Source organism: Acanthopagrus latus, chromosome 16 (assembly GCF_904848185.1).
Source record: "Acanthopagrus latus isolate v.2019 chromosome 16, fAcaLat1.1, whole genome shotgun sequence".
In the NCBI taxonomy this organism is placed as follows: domain Eukaryota; kingdom Metazoa; phylum Chordata; class Actinopteri; order Spariformes; family Sparidae; genus Acanthopagrus; species Acanthopagrus latus.
In genome coordinates this window covers 18,368,316-18,387,225 of record NC_051054.1, presented here as the reverse complement: position 1 = coordinate 18,387,225, position 18,910 = coordinate 18,368,316, and the positions used below count along the sequence as shown (strand labels likewise).

The window sequence follows — 18,910 nt, the reverse complement described above, 5'->3', positions numbered from 1 at the left end:
AAGAGACAGCAATTTATCCACTGACAGCAGACCCAATAAAGCTGATGCAGTGCAGCCACAAGAGGCACGTTGGGGTGAGGTGCATGAAGCTGACAGAAAATACATTTTCTGGGATTCATATCACTCGCTATACCTGTGCATCAAACTGCTGGACGGCAGCTGACTTGGGTTTGTTGAAACTCATTCTCGAATTGCAGGAAAAAGTCTAAATGAGTGAGACAAGCTGATACAACAACAGTAACAAAAAATTAATTTTACTACGCTGTATGGCAGAAATGAACACTACCCTTACGTTTAGCTCATACAGTAATGGGGTAATGTTAGCAAAATGGAAGTGTGATAGTGTATTTTGATCATTCGTACATGTGTCACCCAGAACTTGGCTGCAGTCAAAATCTGAATGATAATTTACATAATGGCTGTCCCAACCCATATATGATTGTGAATTAATAATTAAAAAAATATATTGTTTTATTGAGGCCTGTGTAAGAATTTTGATGGTTGGTTCCAGCTTCTATCACGGCTTGTCAGCCAAAAGTATAACATGTTCTCTAATGAGAGAGCCCTGCATTAAAAAGACACTGGTAGCCTTTGTATATACACTATCAGGATTTGGAATTAATAGTCAATGCTTTAACTTCTCTCCTGAAAGAACTTCTCAGTGTTAGAGTACATGTTTACATACTGTACAGCTGATTAACCCAGGTTAAGAAATTTGTGGGAAGGACTTGTTCATGTAAAGGGTGCTAGCGTTGCATCCAGATCACATTCTCAATGATCAAAAAGACTCAGGAAGCAGGATGCTCATTGCATTGTTCATGTATTCCACGCAGGCTCCATCACCCCCCTTGCCCTCAGCTAATGAACCCAAGTATGAGAAGCGCTGGCTGGATGCCGTCTCCCTGCCCCTGTTGATGGCCAGAGTGTCCAGATACAAAGCTGGCACAGATAAATTAAGGTAAGATATAATGATATGATATATTTAACCTCTAAGCTGCACAGTTCACTGGGCACAGTTGTTGGCTTAGCAAGCACTTTACATTTAGGCCAGAGGACACTAATGCCAATATCTATGCACAGGCATAAATGGCTTAGAAGGTCACCATAGCTATGTGGCTCCGACTTAGGAGATGCGACTGGGAGACCACTGGTTGAAGTTGTAAATGAATTTGATTATTATTATTATTGATTGTAAGGTTATTCAGTTTTTGAGTTTATAACAGAGACAAAACACCGCTGGAGGTTTATTGTTTTTATAGAAATTGTACAAAGTCATAGCTTACAGATCCTGAGGCTGAATAACATTCCGTAATACCATTTTTTATTTTTCCTACACCGTGTCAAATACTTCTCAGGGTTATGATTGTTGAACAGATTATGATCATTTTCAAACTGTAATCTTCTTTTAGTATTTTTATAGAAGCAGTAATAAAAGTAATGGCTGATAACTCACTCCTGTATATGTGTTGTACACTAAATACAGACATTGATTGAATTCTTACAAATTGCTAAAGCCTTTACATAAGCATGTTTTATCATGTGTTATACTTTGCAATTTTCCTTGTTTAAAGGTGCAATATAAAAGATTTTTTGTTTGAGGTGCAATAAGGTGCAATTAGGCTCTCACGCATTTCTTTGGAGACTGACATTGACTTTCCTCCATGTCATATCAAGTGCATGCTATTATTAAAGACATAACATAACATTAAATTGATTGACTTACCCAAGTGGAATTCAATCTATCCAGTCTAATATCAGAACTCCATTCTATCGAGAGCCTTCTGGATGATGTCCTTCAGCGACATTGTTTACTGTTCTCCAGGCTAGGTGTGCTGCCTCAGGATGTTCCCTCCAGTGCTGAGAGTCTTGAAAATAGTGTCACTCCATCTGCTGTCCGGTCACTCTCCTGGCCATCCATTGTGAGAACTGGGAGAAGGGTTTCTCTTCCTCTGTTCTCACTGGATGGGGATGATGACCCTCTCAAACTCCTTTGCTCCACTTTAGGAGCTAACTGAGCTAGCTGTCAGTGCTTGATAGCTGCCCCCAGGTCTGCTCCAACATGACGAGAACACGTGAAATTCCCTATTGCTAACAGTTTTCCCCACCTGCTGTATCCAACTCTGGTGGCACTCTTCTTGGCAATCAACTCACCTGCTCAATGGAGCACTGGACATTACATTGGCTAGTACTATAATCTCCAGTGGTGCTGTTCCTCCCTGGGTCCTTCTGAACACTCTTGCAATATAGCTATAATGGTCACATTAAACCATGCCACCTATAGACCCAGCTACTCTGCTAATTCTACAAAAAAACTAACTGAGTTTGCATTCCACTCACTCAAACAACAGGGTCAAAAACATTATCAATTCAACATACTGTTGCTACTGTTGGTACCGTCTCCAGCACTTCTGCTGTGCTTAGTCTACTAAATGTAAGTTTATTTGATAAGAAATTTGATTTCTTATTCATCACTGAGTCCTGGTGAAGCCCTGGTTATTCTGTCTCACTAACTGTGGCATGTCCCCCTAACTAGTCCTGTTTTAATCAACCTAGGCTGTCAGGCCCTGGAGGAGGGGTAGCGGTCATATTTATTACCAAGTACAAATGTTCTCTATGTCTTTTAATACTTTTTCTTCTCTTGACTCTGTGTTTTCTTTTGTCCAGCATCCTCTATTGTTTGTTTTAATCTACAGCCCACCAACCAAGGCCAACACTGGTTTCATTCAAGAATTTTTTTGAGCTTCTTTCATTTATTATGACCAGATATGGTCCTTATCCTTGGTGATTTTAGTATGCACATTCGTTGCCCCTCCATGTCTGGTTTTACTGCTGACTTCATAAACTGGTTTGAGTCTTTCAATCTTGAACAGTCTGTTAAACATCCAGCTCATGATAAGGGACATGTGCTTGACCTTGTGTTGTCTTATGGTGTCTCTTTAAATAACACTGAGTTGCTAGATAGTGATGTCTCTGATTACAAGGCTGTGGTTTTTCATACCTTGCTACTGCCTCCTGCTCTTAGACCATCTACTTGCATTCACTCTCAATCTTTTAATTCAGAGTCAGCTAGAAGGTATTTGGTTTGAATATTTCACGTGGGTGTGGGTGGTTACATGATGCATGAACTGTTGAGCTCAGGTGACACATTTTCAGCAGACATTCCTCACGCAGTGTCAGATGACAAAAGAGTGTGTTCACAAACATCCTCTGCTTATCTTGGCAGGTGACAGAATCCAAGTACATGATTAACATTACAGTGCACCTCTTTGTTCTTATACAGTGATCATCCTAACAGGTCTCCCAGCCCCCCACACTCACCTGGTGGCTGCAGGGCTGTTGAATCATCTAGAGCATTTTGTCCCACATTTTGCCAGCGTGTGTTCACATGCACAAAGAGCACAGACAGATCTTGAGATCTCAGATCATACTGTCTAAACTCAGCAGTGCTGAAAGCACATCAAGCAAGAATCTTTAACTACACTCTGTGCGTGGGTCACACGCTTGATCAACTGAACTGCCAAACATGCAGGGATGGAGACCTCAACTCGCCCTGACAGTTGATATAAGACCAGGACCTGCATCCCCATTATAATCGTGACAGAATGTTTTAGAGCTAAGGAAACTGCCTCTATCTTGCCTTACCTGCTGTGCAGGACCACAGTAACCCCGAGAAAAACCTGCCCATCCCAGCCCAACAGAGAGGCATCGGCCATTATGGTCACCCTGCAGGCCCCCTGGCCCAGGGGAACGTGACCGCTTCTAACATGGGAAGGCCTTGAGTCTAGAACGAGCCTCAAATACTGGACTGAGCTGGCTGGGTGGCTTTTTTTCCCACATTTAGATGCAGCCCAAGCATGACAGCATAGTAGCGTGTGGCTCTGTGCTAGGCTTTCCGATGGTGCACACACAAGGTTGTCCAGGTAGTTGAATACCTGGATGCTCTTCCCCCACAGAGGAATAAGTGGAGAATATTGCATTTTGTGAGCATGGTAACAGAACAAACCTGATGAATGCCTGCATTCTGGACTCATGGAAATGTGAAATTAAGCGTGGTGAAGGTCCACTGTGTTAAACCAGTCACCTGCCCTTATGGCTTGAAATAGAGCACCCAATGTTAGCATTCAAAATGGAAGCAACTTCAAGCCACCCCAAGACCAGAATTGAACCCTCCAGTCTGGCAAATCCTGGCACACTGGCAGAAGTGCCTGCCTCTGGCCCCAGAGCAGAAGCTCCTGGTGGAGAAGGCGGTGGAGGAAACCTGGCAGTTACTGTTGCCTGAGTAGCAGGGCCTCAAAAGAAAAATCCCCAGACTCAAGGCAGTCCTACCCACCCGAGAGTCAGCGTCAATCTCGTCTTTCTCATTATAAACTTCCTCCTGCCCAGAGGAGCCACAGCCAGAGTTATCAGCCATATCTAGATTGCTTGATGCAGCACGGGATATACCATCAGGAGGAGGGACATATACTCTCTGCACAGCAGGAAAAACACAATGTGTCTCTCACCAAATAATCTGGAGAACTAAATAAGAGAAACACATACACCGGTTTTACAGTTAATACAAAAATGCAAATTATACTAGTTTAAATTTCCGGCAGCACAGTTCAAATGGGGACAACATTGCTGTATCGGAATCATTAGAGAAAAATGCAAAGCTTAGAATCGGTGGTTGACATGGATGCAATAAATCTCCAGATAAATAGATTTGACAGTGCACCAAGATGTGGCTGCCCAAAACCTACTGCTGAAGACTAAGCAGCGTCAATCAACAGCAGAAAATAGCTGAGCAGAAGCTGCACTCTAGTACTATGGAGCATTGCAATATGGAATTACAGAAAGTGTGCTTTAATTACAGTCTGCATTGGACGAGCACAATGATCAACCTTCCTGCAGACAGAACTGACAAACTCAGAGAATGCCGAGGAGGTGCCAAGTCACAGACAGCCCGACAATAGGCAATCAGTGAGGAATGAGCAAGGTAAAACAGAGGGCAAACTGATGAGATCTTACTGAACTGGTGTATGTGTGAGGATTAATTTGGCATAATGCTTCTGATCTGAAGGTTATAGTCACAAGATTACAGGTTCACTGAATTGAAACAAAAAAAGTGAAACAAAAAAAAACCCAAAACAATTCAGCTTGGATTTGTAGTTTCAAGCTCTGGATATGTGATCTTGTCGTGGGGCTTGTGTCAGATTGCTCTAGAAAACAAAACTTCTTTCATGTTTCTCTTTTATTGAAATTTGCTGTGTGTCTCTGTTCAGCAGTGAGTTTGGTACAAAGTTACCCTTTGTTTATACAAAGGGTAACTTTTAAAAATAATTTCCATGAGGCTTCTTAGCAGACCGATCACAGGAAATAAACTTGGCATATAATATTTCTCATACTGCTGTAGCTGTAGGGACATTTGAGCTGTATGTATATTAAATTCCACTCTTTTGATCATAACTTTTAATTATTATTATCACCAAAAATTAATCAACAAGTGGTTAGGGTGGGAACCCATAGGTTAATGCATCTTTCTTCTTGTTGCATTTAGTGTTGCTTGAAATGACCAATGATTTTTTAAAAAATTATGAATAAAGTACCTTTTTTGTAATTTGTGTTTTTCTAGATATTTGTACATGATGACCTAACCTAATATAAACTAATATACACCTTATCTTCATCTGACTGCAGAACCACATCCTTAAATTCCTGATATTCACAACTCATCATACAGAAAATGCAAAGTTGTCTAGTTAGGTTGATCGAGCAACCCAAACAAACTCCAAAATCCAGCCTCCACGACCAACCCAGCAGGGCCGTCAGAGCTGGGCGACTAACCCTCTACCCTAACACAAAGAAACAACTAAATCTAACCGAAACAAAGTCAGGAAAACTAGACCACCACACCCACCAGATAAACATAAAACAAAACGTAATACCAAAGTCAGCCTCCAGGCTGACTGACGACAGCTCTGGATGGAGGTGGAATGGCGGGAGAGCCAGAGCTCAGTGCCCTACCCTCTCTTTTTGGTTCATAATCAGTCAGACCGCTTTCACCTTAAAAGGCAGGAGGCCAAGCATCAGTCACAGGTGCACGTCCTGGCCAGCAGAGGGGGAGCATGTAACAATTACTCAGTTTAATTCCTCTCAACAGGGGGAATTGGGGAATTGCTTGCACTAAAAATAAGGCCACATGGATGGCCAACAGTGAAAAAGTCAGAGGAGACCTTCTTTCATTCTTTTGCACAGAATTTTCTGTGAGGTCTCAGACCAGCTTCTTGGTCTGTCAGTGCATCATTCTCAAACTTTTGCTTAAGATGTCAAAATGGATACATTTGAAAGGGAAGGAAATGTGCAAATTAAAATGGGTTTTGTCTACCTCACTATTTTTTTTTTTTGGTTGGTTTCTTTTATAAAGGCATGCAATTATTTGCATTCATTATAAGCTAGAAATCAATCAAAATAATCTGATACTCAGCTTTGATGATCCAGTCCCGTGTTTTTTAATTAAGCTGTGTGTTACTTTTTTAAATCACTGTCACAGATTCAGAGCTGATCCGAGATGAATGAATTCCTTAGTGGGATATCAAAAGCAAACATGTTTCTGAAGTTAATTATGCTAAAAATGAAATGCCCCAAAGCCTGTCTGTTTGCTTTACTTGGCAATCAGCAGACCAGCCACAGTTTCTCTCTCATTGCCATTCACGCTATAACTAATTAACTTCCACCATATATTCTTCATGTCTCATCTTGCATGTTGACTGGATGATATGTCTCTGATCCCTCTCAATGGATTTATTACTGCCTAGTCAGCACGCAAGGCATAGTAGTTTTGCTGCAGATGTATGAAAGATCTCCCTCTGCTGTCTCACAGTGAACATTTTAGCCTTATTCACTGAAGGTGGAAAGGCTTCAGCAGCTCCTCCTGACAAGGTTGTGCTGTCCTGACATTGATCCGCCAGCTGTTTCTTGCTTTGATTAATCTCTTGCCTTTATTTTTTGCACTTTCATCCCCCATTACTGCACGCTCCCAAAGGCTTTGCATTAATTGAAGGGCTTCTAACCGCTACACTGTAGATTCTGCTTATTATATCATTCATCACTAGCTCACTTTATCTCTGCAGTGCTCACTGAAAGAGAGATGTTTTGGCCTTTTTTTTTTTTCAAAAGAATTCAGAACATGTAATGCTCTACTGTGAAACAAATCACAGTATAAGGTTGCACTTACACAGAAATAATTTGCACACTTGCTAAACCAAAGAATTACATTTAAGTCCAGTGAAAATCTCCCCTGGAGAGTAGCTGGGTCATTACACTGCCAGCAGAACATGAGATTTTAACAAGCCTATTGCAGATACTGTATGGGAGTCATGCTCACAAGAGGATTTGTTAGGAATGCTGATTTTATAACATCTAACCTCAAGGAAGTGCTGGGAGTGAGAGAGAAGTGTTTGGTTTAGGAGCTGTCTTAGATGATTTCCCTCTTCATACTGTGCATTCAACAGCTTTTGTTTTTGTGTACAGTATATTAGCCTTTCAGCTCAAGTAAATGCACAACATCACCCCATTTTCTAGCCATTAAGAATTTGCCTATGATGTTGCAAATTCTCCAGATGAATGAGACTGCTTAACCATCACCCACTGCCTCCATGTGTAGTGACAGCTATCTCTGATGCTGGAAGTGTTGGCGTATTAAAATGCAGTGAAATTAGATATCAACAAGGATCACATTTTGCTGATGAGTGCAATCTCTCTTAGATGACCTCATCAATGCCCCACCTAGTGAGAAAAGTAATTGCGTGTGAGGCATTGTGCTTTAAACCCCAGGGCACTCAGAGATGACAGAATCCAAAAAATATTTATTTTTTGTGGACAGAGACTTCCCTATATTTGTTTGGCTCCCAAACTGTCCTCTCCTTGGGAGCCATGTCTGTGTGAGAGATGACGTTGAAGCTTGGGTCATTACTAATGCTAGCTTCTTGGCTAACAAAGTTTACAAAGTAGGCAAAGGGAGGATAGGGAATGTGATTTTTCCATTTGTACGATGCCCCAACTGATGTCCACTTTTCCTGCAGATTGAATGGGAGCTTCTGCACTACAGGGTTGACTCCTCTTGCAGTGTTGAGGAAAGAGAGGCCAGGGATGTCTCCTTCTGCTTTGGCTGACTGAAGATCCATTAGTAGATCACTCAACTTTGCTCCCTTGGTTTTGTATGTGCTGGGACACCATCATCACATAGCAGGAGTTGTGTGCCTCGTTCTTTGGCTTGGTCGATCACATACTGGTCAGTGTGTAGTGTGGCTTCCAAGGGATTAGAATGAATCTACATTTCAATCTGAGTGTTTCTTACTCTCTAAGTCAACGGCAGCTTCAAATATTTCTGCTTCAGTTATGGCGACAGCTGCCTCTTTCTTATAATTAGGCATATCCATAGATGCTTCTAGCTTAGCCTTTTCAAAGGCGTGCTTTGGCTGCTTCTGCTATCACTCTCGCTTTGATTGCAGCGGACCCAGTTGATGGTGTACTTGATCATACAGAGAAACCTGAAGCGGGAGCGTGTCTTTAAGGAAGATGCTTCCTCCACCATTGCGCAGTCTTGTTGTTTATGTCTGTTTGGACACTGCTTTGATGCTCCTCTACTGGCTGCACGTGATGATATCATTATCTGCCAGCTTGTAATGCGTTATCTTGCCCGCTGGAAAGCCTTGGTTTCACTATGCTGTCCTCAGTATATGTTCTGTATATATCTTGACAGTGACATAAATGCCTTCTTAACATCACAACTCTGAAGACAGTTGTCTGTCTCTTGTCAATGCTGCAGAACAAACAATTGTGCCAAATTCATATATCTCTGCGATGCAAATCAATGGCTAGTTGTCTGACCAGCAGGTGTAGTTTAAAATAACCATAGTAAGTAGATAGTGGTCAATATAATGTAACCACAATAAGTAGTTACTGACTTATGGTACTTGGCACCAGCTGATTGAGATGTGCATCTACTGATTAAAGCTACTGTAATGTGATGATGTGAAGTGTGAACCAAAAATACAACCCTTTCATTATTTAAAAAGGGGACTTGGCTGTCAAAAAGCCTGAAGGCCAGAGTCTCTAAGGGCTTATGATGTATATTGAGGAAAAGCACCTGTTTACAAAAAAACTAAACAAGAAAGTGAGGTTAAGAGCTACTGGTGTACATGAAGCTATGCAAGTAGGCGAAGATACTGGAGTCACGTACGCCAACTTACGAGCAGGTGCAGAGGGAAGAACGGGGGTTTCCACAGAAAAATACCTGCGTCAGCAGAAATAAAGAAGAGTTGGGATTGGTTTAGAACATGTAGCCATGGGAAGACACTCCCAGTACTTTGGGTTTGAAGAGGATGCTCAATGCTCAGAACCTCAGATCAGTTTGCTTTGTTCACAGACTTTGTGTGCTTTGTTTGCCTGCAAATAGAGTTCTACTGCACTCAGCCTTGAAGACTCCTGGTGACCTTTTTATACTGCTTGATTAAACAAACAAGGTGTATCTTGTAACTTAGTTTGGCTAAATGTTGCCTCCTATTTCCAGTCCTTAAGCTAGGCTAAGCTAACCAGCTACTGTCTGCAGCATTATCTGTAGACATGAAAACGGTATCAATCCTCTCATCTAATTCTCTTTCAGGAAGTCTGTTTCTAAAGTGGCAAACCATTCCTTTAACCTTTTGACTTCAGCTATAAGTCGCAGTACATTCATGAGTACTCCCACGCAGAGCTTGTGCCTGTTTAATGGGAGCCAGCTCTGCTTTTTATCTTGTAGGAACATTTGATTATTTTTTTTTAGAATAAGATGACCCTTAACACTGAAAGGAAAAATACCATCTCACAGTATATGATCAGCATTCTCAAGATGAGTATTTATTAAGAGCACCTTCATAGCATTTGCTCTGAAGATATTTGTATAGTTACATGTCACAAGCCCATCAAGCTCAGAAACACTTCTGTTCATATTGGAACACAAGTCTTGACTGGAGTAATGAACAGCTACAGCTACACCTTGTACAAGATTGCTTTCAATGTTCTGCAAGGCTTATGTCTAATTTTGACCTCTACACTCCTTCAGGTTGAACTGTTTTGAAGTCATCACCATGGAAGGAGCCAGCCCCAGTATTCTTCAATTTTGCTCTGCAGCAGAATGCACAGATTGGCTACAAGCAATATCTACAAATATCAATGACTTGACACAGGAGAATGTAAGTTCACCTCTGAATGTTAGAGGCTTGGTTGGATTTTCCTGTGAGTGTTTTATTTGAAAATGAAGGTGGAAAGGAAATCTATCATTTTCATACATTTGTGATCATTTTAAATCTAACTTAACAATTTACTTGAATAATATTTTGTAATGCACTTGATTTTTGTGACATGTTACAGTTAAATTTTTACTTGTGGTATTTTATCATTTGCTGGGGCTGGGCAATATGGCTTTAAAATAATATTGCAATAATTGTAGCAGTGTTATAAAATTACCACAATGTCATACTTAGAGTAAAGATATCATGTTAAAATATTACTATGCCAAAAATGAAAGTCACCCAAATGAATAATACTTGAGTAAAAGTATGAAACTATTTACTTAAGTATTAAAAGTAATGATCTGGCAATAAAATATACTTAAGTTATTGAATTTAAGTATCAACAGTACAAGTAAATTATACATGTATTTACACATGTGTGTTTATACTGAATACTGTATGCAATGGATTGACCGATTACCAGTCTGGCCCATTTATAGATTTCAGTCACATGACCTGCGCACTGACCTGGATGACAAAACAGTAGATGTAGACGGAAAGTAGAGTAGAGAAACTCATACAGTTATTTAGATCATCTGTCAACCATAGTAAAGGTACGATATAAAGATTAACTGCAAGCTCAACTTCAGTGTACATTTTGGAGAATCCTCACCTTATACTGCTGCCAGAATGAAAGCTTATTAAAGTACAGGCAGTCATATGTTTTCATGATCTGGATGGGTGAATAACACCATAGTTTGGGGGTAAGAAGTTCTTAATTGTAAAGCAAATGCGAGTACTGATAAACTAAGGTTGAACGTTATTGTATTAATATTATTGTATATTTACCCTTGACACCAAAAAAATCACCAACAAAGTTTGTCAGTCTAAACACAAACTTGAAGCTGTAAAGGGATTTCCAAATCATTGCATTTTGAGATTGTTTGCAGCTAAGGCAGCATCCCAACTCCTCAGCAAACTATTTAACTTTAATTCACTGAGACCACTGCAGTTGGTCACCTTGATACATGATACAAACCATGTCAAAACAATTACAACAGATGTGACTTAGGGCTAAAAATAGGGCAATTAATAAAAGTATATACTTCTTTTTATTTCAGCTTATCATTGATGAAGTATCAGCTGCAATTACATGTGTATTTGGATGGCTGCCATTGTTTGCCTCCCTTCTTTTTTGGACGTAATTTGGTAGCAGCAGAGCCCAGGCTTGTCTCCTTGCTTGTAAGTGCATCCGATATTGCAACCACAATCCAGCATTTTGAGAAAACAAAATCTTTTGTAATGGCTGAAAGCAGTTTCAGCAAATGTTTTTGTTCTGCTTTGTGGAACAAAAAGAGAAGAGCTGGAGGATCTGAGGGGCCTTCCTGGCTCATAATCTAAAAGCTTTTGTGTTGTGTAGTCTGGTGCAAGGCCAGTGCCTTATAAACTAATACAAGAATTTTAAAATCACTATGAAAACCCACCACTGTAAAGACTTTGAAACAGGCATAATGTACACTCTCCCTCTGGTCTTAGTACTGCTGCAGAATTTTGTATTAATTGCGGCTGATTCATTATACACAGACCAGATAAGAGACAGTACAGCAGTCAAGCCTGCTAGTAATATAAATGTGCATTAGTCTCTCTGTGTTGCTCAGAGAGAGAAATGTCCTCCCTCTCAAAATATGATTAAATACTAAATGCTGTTTTTGTGTCATGGTGTACAAGTGCCTTAAAAATCAAGTCAAAGATCACTCCCAGGTTTCTCTCTCTGAGCTTTTGAAATGATCAGCACTTCTGTTTTGTCCTGTGTGAGCTGTACAAAGTTCTGTGACATCCAGGCCTTAATATATCAGATACAGTGAGTCAGTCGACCCAGTGTCATCAGGAGACTCAGCTATATAGAGCTGAGTGTCATCAGCATAGTGGTGGAAAGAGATGCCTTGCCTCCTGATGACACTGTACAAGGGTAGCAGGTACAAATTAAAAAGTAACCATCCTAAAATTGATCCTTGCAGTGACCCACTGGCCACATTTTGGTGACTGGAGAAACAGTCGCCTATGGATGCAAAAAAAGTTCTTCCACAAATATATGTGTAATCCAGTTTAAAACAATTCCAGACAGGCTGATATGCTCACTTAAATAAGAAGAATCCAGCACCAGAGCTGAGGACTTGTTGTTGTCAAGATTTGATCTGATGTCAGTCATTACTTGAAGCAGGACTGTCTCTGTGTGTCTTAAAACCTGACTGACACGTTTCTAATTTCGTGTTTTTTGTTTAACAAGATTCCTTAATTGATTAAAAAATAGTTTCTCTATGGAAGATTTGAAATCTGTCTGTAGTTGCTCTGTGTTGGAATATCCAGGTTCCGGTTCTTCAGAATCTGTTTTACCAGAGCAGTTTTAAAATCAGTGGGGTAGACACCAAGCTGTTTTTAAAATGGAGGTTGGAACTGGATCAATCAGTCAGTTCTATTACAATTTTTGTTTAGGGTTAGGATTAGGGTTAGTGATTCCTCATCAACCAAGACAAAACATTCCAGCTTTGCATCATATTGTACATGGGATATAGGCATGTTTTGCTGGCAGATACAGATCTAATCCACAATAGGCTTAATATGTATTAGTGTTGTTTAGCACACTTCACATCAGAGACCTATAAACTGAACACACTAAAATTGATAAATTAATCACAAAAATAATCCTTAATTAATGTTATGTGGCAAATATTTAACAGCATAGGAGGTCTATGATAGAACAGCAGCTCCCACTGGACAAGGATTCAGCAGACATGACAGACATCTGACCAACAACACACCCTCCCTCCCAAATGTAATGCCAACGCGCTGGACCTGCTATAATTCCCCATAACGGGTGTCACTTTGGTCAGTCAGTGAGTGTTATGCCATTCACATGTGACACATACATTTTATTTTTGCCCTCTCCTAAAGCAAACACTTAAGCTAGCTAAAAAATCGGCATTAAAGCTCCCCCTCCACCCACATCATGAAAACAAACCTTAACTTTATCCTGTGAGTGTTTTTCTTCATCTAGTTTCATCTTGTTTCTTTTTTCTGAACCATAGGAATAGATTGGTTTTGATGCCATGCAGTGAATGACCAGTCCTGGCGGCTCAGCGCAAACTCGTTTCGCCTCTCCTCGCTTAGTAGGACTGTTTGTCATAGCAACGTGGTGTGGTAGAGACCAGATCTGATCAATCAGCAGCCACACCTATCGCCTTGGCTTGCTTGGTGGTGGAGCTACAAAAAAGTGCAAAGTACTTTTCACACCTTTTCCGTTGGGTCACTCCGCAGATATTGAAGCTGGATTTAGCAACTTGAGGGGGTCTCTAGTGGTGCAGGGGCCCTATGCACCCGCGTAATCCGCGTATACCAAAAAAAACGGCTCTGCTTTAGAAATATGGTTGATATGATTTTTCAAATTGCCTTGTTGTTTTTCAGGGAATATGTTATGGTGGGTTTCTAGTTTGTTGTTTTTACACAATCTGCGCTCAGCAGTTCTGTACTCAGATTCTCAGATTTGTCCTTGGGACAACCTTTGTTGTAGATATTTTCCTGGTTTTAGTTGGAGCTACTGCATGGAGGATGGTAAGAAATTATTATTTTAGGTTGCTATTTGTGATGTGAGAGTTGTCAGGGGTAATGTAGCATTTTTTAATAGTATATTCTGTGGTACTTGGAAGAGAATGACGAAAACTGCTAAACGCACAGTGGTGGTCAGACAAAGCAGGATCAATAATAGAAGATGAGTTGAGACCATGTGATATAACTAAATTCACAGTATGTCCAATGTGAGTTGCTACATTAACGTGTTTAACCAGTTTAAAGACATACATTCCCACAATTCTAAAAAGTCTTTGGCTGTGGTATCTGTCAACATGTATGTTATCAACAATTAAAATTAAAAAAACAGGACCCAGATAAATCAAGGAGAAGGGGCTGAGAAGTATATTCAAAAGCTTGAGTCCACATCATGTTACTTGGTATATCGTGACTGTACCTCCACTTTTCCCACCCTTTCTACTTGGAGCAGAAAAGCCGTAGCTGGGTAGACAATCAGTGTGACAGGTGCATCTGCAGTTAGTTATGGTGCATTTGGTTGTGAGCAAACGCCTGTGAGTCCTGGAGGTTGGGGTGCAATCCATTGGACCATTGGAAAAATACAGGGCAACCCCAGAACAGATTGAAGCTATCAATACAAGTGAACGTATCATTTCTCCATGCAGTTTTAGCCATCAGTTGAGAGAGAAAAGATGACTGAATTTTTCTATGCCCTTTTTGTAGGTTGGCAGGGGTCCTGAGATGGCAATGTTGCAATGTTGGTGAGAAAAGTTTTAAAATGTTTCTTTAAAGCTTCTGACTCAAGGTAAAAAGTTGTGTTGTTGCTGCCAATGTGTGCCACCACAGTACTCAAGCTGGCATGTTGTTCTAGCACCACTGGAAGCTGTAAAGCTGTTCCCCAAATAACGTCTCCAGAACACTGTTTAAAGCTAGAAAGATAGAGAAAAGCAAAATGGCATGAAATTATGTTGTCCTTTAATCAGTTTGTTTATTCAGTTTGTTTATTTTGTTTGACTGAATTTTTAAGCTTAAACAATGAAGATCTTTCTCTTTGATTAAAATGTCTTCCCCAAAACTTCATAGTGAACCATTTAAAGCATAATCTCAACGACTTTTGTGTAAATAAAGATCTGTTAAGTCACTGTTTATCGCCGAATGAGGTAACATAATGATGACTGAAGCTATGGCCCACTGATGAAAGCCTTTGCATTTGCTGTAATACCAAAGTGGAACACTGGGTTTCGTGGCAACTTTCCCAGAAAATATTACGAGCAGCGCACAGTTAGTGACGCATTCACCCAGCAGTGGTTGATCGGCCAGATAGAGAAGGTAGTTCACATCATAATGACCGGAATAATTTAGCCTAATGTAAGACAATGAATAAGTATGTACCAGGGTTGGGCTAACAGTTGACAACCATGGACTACTAATCCCTGACCGTCACAACATTGTGATTTAAAAGGCTTCCCACCAGAGGGCACAAGCAGGTGGCCTGCCTCCTCAGAGTCCCCATAGGGCAAAAGATCTTGTTGTTTGTGATATTTTAGGTAGAAGAATTTAAAAGATTCATGTTGCTTCTTAGAGCACTAATATTATGTCTCCATGTCCCATTTATTATTTTCGTATTAATCCAGCTTAATTAGGGAAACCATAGACACTCGGTTAAATTTGTGGCAGCAGTGTTTCGTTTCCTGCAGTCTGTTGTTTATGTCAGTCGTGCCGTTTTTATACACAGTTTTCTTAGCTTAGCTTCTTTGGCTTGTTGGCCAACATTGTTTTATGCATATGAATGTAGTATGTACATAATGTTACTTTTACAACAACATTTTTTTATTAAGTAAAAAGAAAGTGTTATAATTACTCTCTCAGAAGACAACTTTCCCTTTTTTCTTTCATGTGGTGTTGTTCTGGAGACTTGGCAAAGCTGCTAACTGTCAACAAACGTCACACAGGCAACACTGGATCTCTAGGAAACAGTGAGGTCCAAAGGTCTTGAAATCTTTGCGATCACCAGTAATAAGTAAATTACTTGAGTACATGTACTTAGTTATGTCCTATCACTTGATTTAAGGCTATATAGCAATAAACATATTTGAACAGTGACAGTTTTCATAATGTTGGCCTTGAACAATACCACAATGGTTTTGAGATTAAATAATCGAGCTGAAATTGAAGTACAGACTTTCAGCTTTATTTGAGGGTACTTACATCAAAATCGGAGGATGGGTTTCAAAAATGACTGCACACTGTCCCCTCATTTCAATTCCTAAACCCTTCCTCAAATTTGGATGTCAGTACCTTCAAATTAAAGCTGAAAGTCTGCAAAAGTTCAGAAAATTGCAGCCTTTAAAACCAGGAAATATATAGTCTCACATCATGATAGCAATATGATATCAATACCCAGTCCTGTCATCTGATTCAATTCCTATGGTTATTTCATGGTTATCCACTTGCAGTCTTTTAAAGTCAGTAACAACATCTTAATGAAGATAACACTGAAGGATGTAATAAACATGTTTTCCCTCAGTTTTTAGATGTATTTCTCCTTTTGATTTCCACAGCCACATTGACAGCAGTGTAGCTTCGTTTAATACACTCTTCTTGACAAGCACTCATTAGATAATAGTGGCACCGCTTTCTTTTGACAATAAAGAGCCTCTCATACCTAATTAATTACTGCTAAGTAGTCACTTGGCATGTGCACTTCTCTCTCTCATTTCCTCCTATTTAACTTTGATTATCACACTGATGATGTGATGCATTCGTGGTTAAGGATGCAGACGTACTGTATGCCTGCACTTGTCAATTGCGCAGCTGCCTTTTTTAAAAAAGTGTGATACATTTGCCTCTGCATCACCTGATTATGGATGTGTAGTGTGATTGCTAAATGGCCAATCAGGATGTAATTGTGTGCCTGCTTTGGTAGAGAGCAGAACCTCTGTTTTAATAACATACAGCCGTTAAGTAGACTCTGTGTGACACCCTCATGGTCCCTCATGTTCTGTAAATGTGAATGACTGTAATCTGGCATGATGGAAAATTATGTGGTGCCGTTTGATGTTCTTTGAGAGAGGAAAACAGGAAGGATTGGGCAGCTTGTTTGTGCCTACTAGTGCATTCAGTTCAAGGTGAGACTATAGGAACCATCATGTTGAGTTGGATTTGCTAACACAGTTTAGGTCCCTTCAATTTGAAAATGTTTTGCCCTGCTTTATGACTTCATTCTGGCAGAACAATAATATTTCCTTTCAGATACGTTTTGAAATATGTCTGCTTGCCCATCTTTTGTGGATGTTTGATACCACCTTTTTTTGGACCTTTATCCTATCATTTTAAAATAATGTAAACTATACTAAAATGGTATCAAAGATACACATTGGAAGAGATAGTTTATCAAGTGATTTGAATGCTCATTCATCTAAAAACACTTTGCAAAAATAGTGGTGGTCGCAGCTTTTGTTTATGGCTAGTTAACCACATTTTGCTATTATGAGATAAATGAGCATATAAGCATTTTACATTGTTGTGTGTGACAAACACATTGACATAAAAAGACTCCATGCATAGTGTTACATTGTTTGTGTTAAGCCTTTATTTGTGAGTTCTGGATGATTCATGAGAAATTCATGTAAGTTTGATATCTCTCATTGAATGTTGTTCAGTCAGTGTCATTCAAGTTGAATGACTGACAACATTCTATTAAAATAACATTGCCCACTATATCTTAAGTGTTCGTTGAGATTTCTCAAATAATTGATATGAAGAAAAACAACAACCTAATTGAAAGGACTTGAGAAATGGGAACTTGGTTATGCCATAAAATATCATATCTATATAAAAATAATGTTAATTGCTATGCTACAAGGAAAGCAATGAGCACTGGAGATAAGCAAAAATGTAATCATGATTGAAAAAAAATTGAAAACTGTTGTTTTTTGTAAACTTTTTGGATTTACTTGCACAGCAGGAGTACCTCATGACCATCTCAGTGATTTAATTCCTGGGTGTTTTAAGGGCTCAGCATACCTTTATGTCATAATATACTTACTAGCTTCTTGTAATCATATATGTCACTGATTGTTGTTTTGTTTTTATTTCTCCTCCAGATAAACATCATTAACAAGTACTGCTCTTCAGATGACCAGGTATTCTGACACTGACCTAACTCTGTACACCAGTCCAGCATATCATCAAACATATCAACATTCACATTACATGATTGCTGACATATTGATGAAGCTATTAGAGACACAGACAGGAAACATGGGGAGATGTCAGAATCAAATTAAAACCATGTGGTTAGGTGGTATGTTGCTAATCCACAGCGAGAACTATGCTGAATATACATCTTGAATGTAAGAGCGGCAATCTGTTAGTAAGGCTGTTGGTAGACTGGAGCACACAGATACACACATTCACATTTCAACACCATGTGTATCTTTATCAGAGTCAATATACTCCAGATCTTCCTCTAGGTATTGTTTCTAGTTCAGTGAATTATCCTTCAGATATCTGAGAAATGTCGATTGGTGAAGTTCCCCATTCAGCCTAGCTTTGTTTCTGGCTTCTTTTGCAATAAATGTTATACCGGTGTAGATAATTGTTTCATCTGCTTACAACTGCAACTGTGCTGGCAGGTCTGGATTTTTCTACAGGCTAAAAAACTTTCAAGAAACATTTTGGAACACTCGGGCTCAATCCCGCCACTCTGTTTTGCACATTGACGCCAAAGAGTAGGATGACTTGAACCTTATTTGGATAGAGCGGTAGAACAAAGTGTTAGGGCTACAATGTCCTACAGACAGAAATCTTTCAGAGGCACACTTCAGATTGAGGGTTATAAAAACTATGTGAGGTTTGGTCCTTTTCTTTAGAACAAGCTTGAAAAAATAGCTACTAGTTTGCTGTTGTCTCCATAGCAGCAAGCTAGCCAGGTAACAAAGCACGTTATTGCTGTTTTGTGCATGACGATCCTGAATTTTGAAAATTTTCATTGATGCATTTTCCTCCTTTGATGGCTTGAATTTAATTAAAGTCGAAAAGTAATGTTGTTGTACCGCTCCTCTAGTATCGGTGCA

General features: G+C 39.7%; 1 protein-coding gene across 1 annotated transcript in view; it reads left to right on the top strand.

The window, feature by feature from the left end:
* The window catches only part of sntg2 (syntrophin, gamma 2), a 68,648-nt gene that overhangs the window by 30,576 nt on the left and 19,162 nt on the right, over window positions 1-18,910 (top strand). Inside the window, exons 9-11 of the mRNA XM_037072671.1 lie at window positions 834-958; window positions 10,082-10,211; window positions 17,939-17,977. Of these exons, the coding sequence (XP_036928566.1) occupies window positions 834-958; window positions 10,082-10,211; window positions 17,939-17,977 (294 nt within the window). The remainder of the gene's footprint in view (window positions 1-833; window positions 959-10,081; window positions 10,212-17,938; window positions 17,978-18,910) is intronic.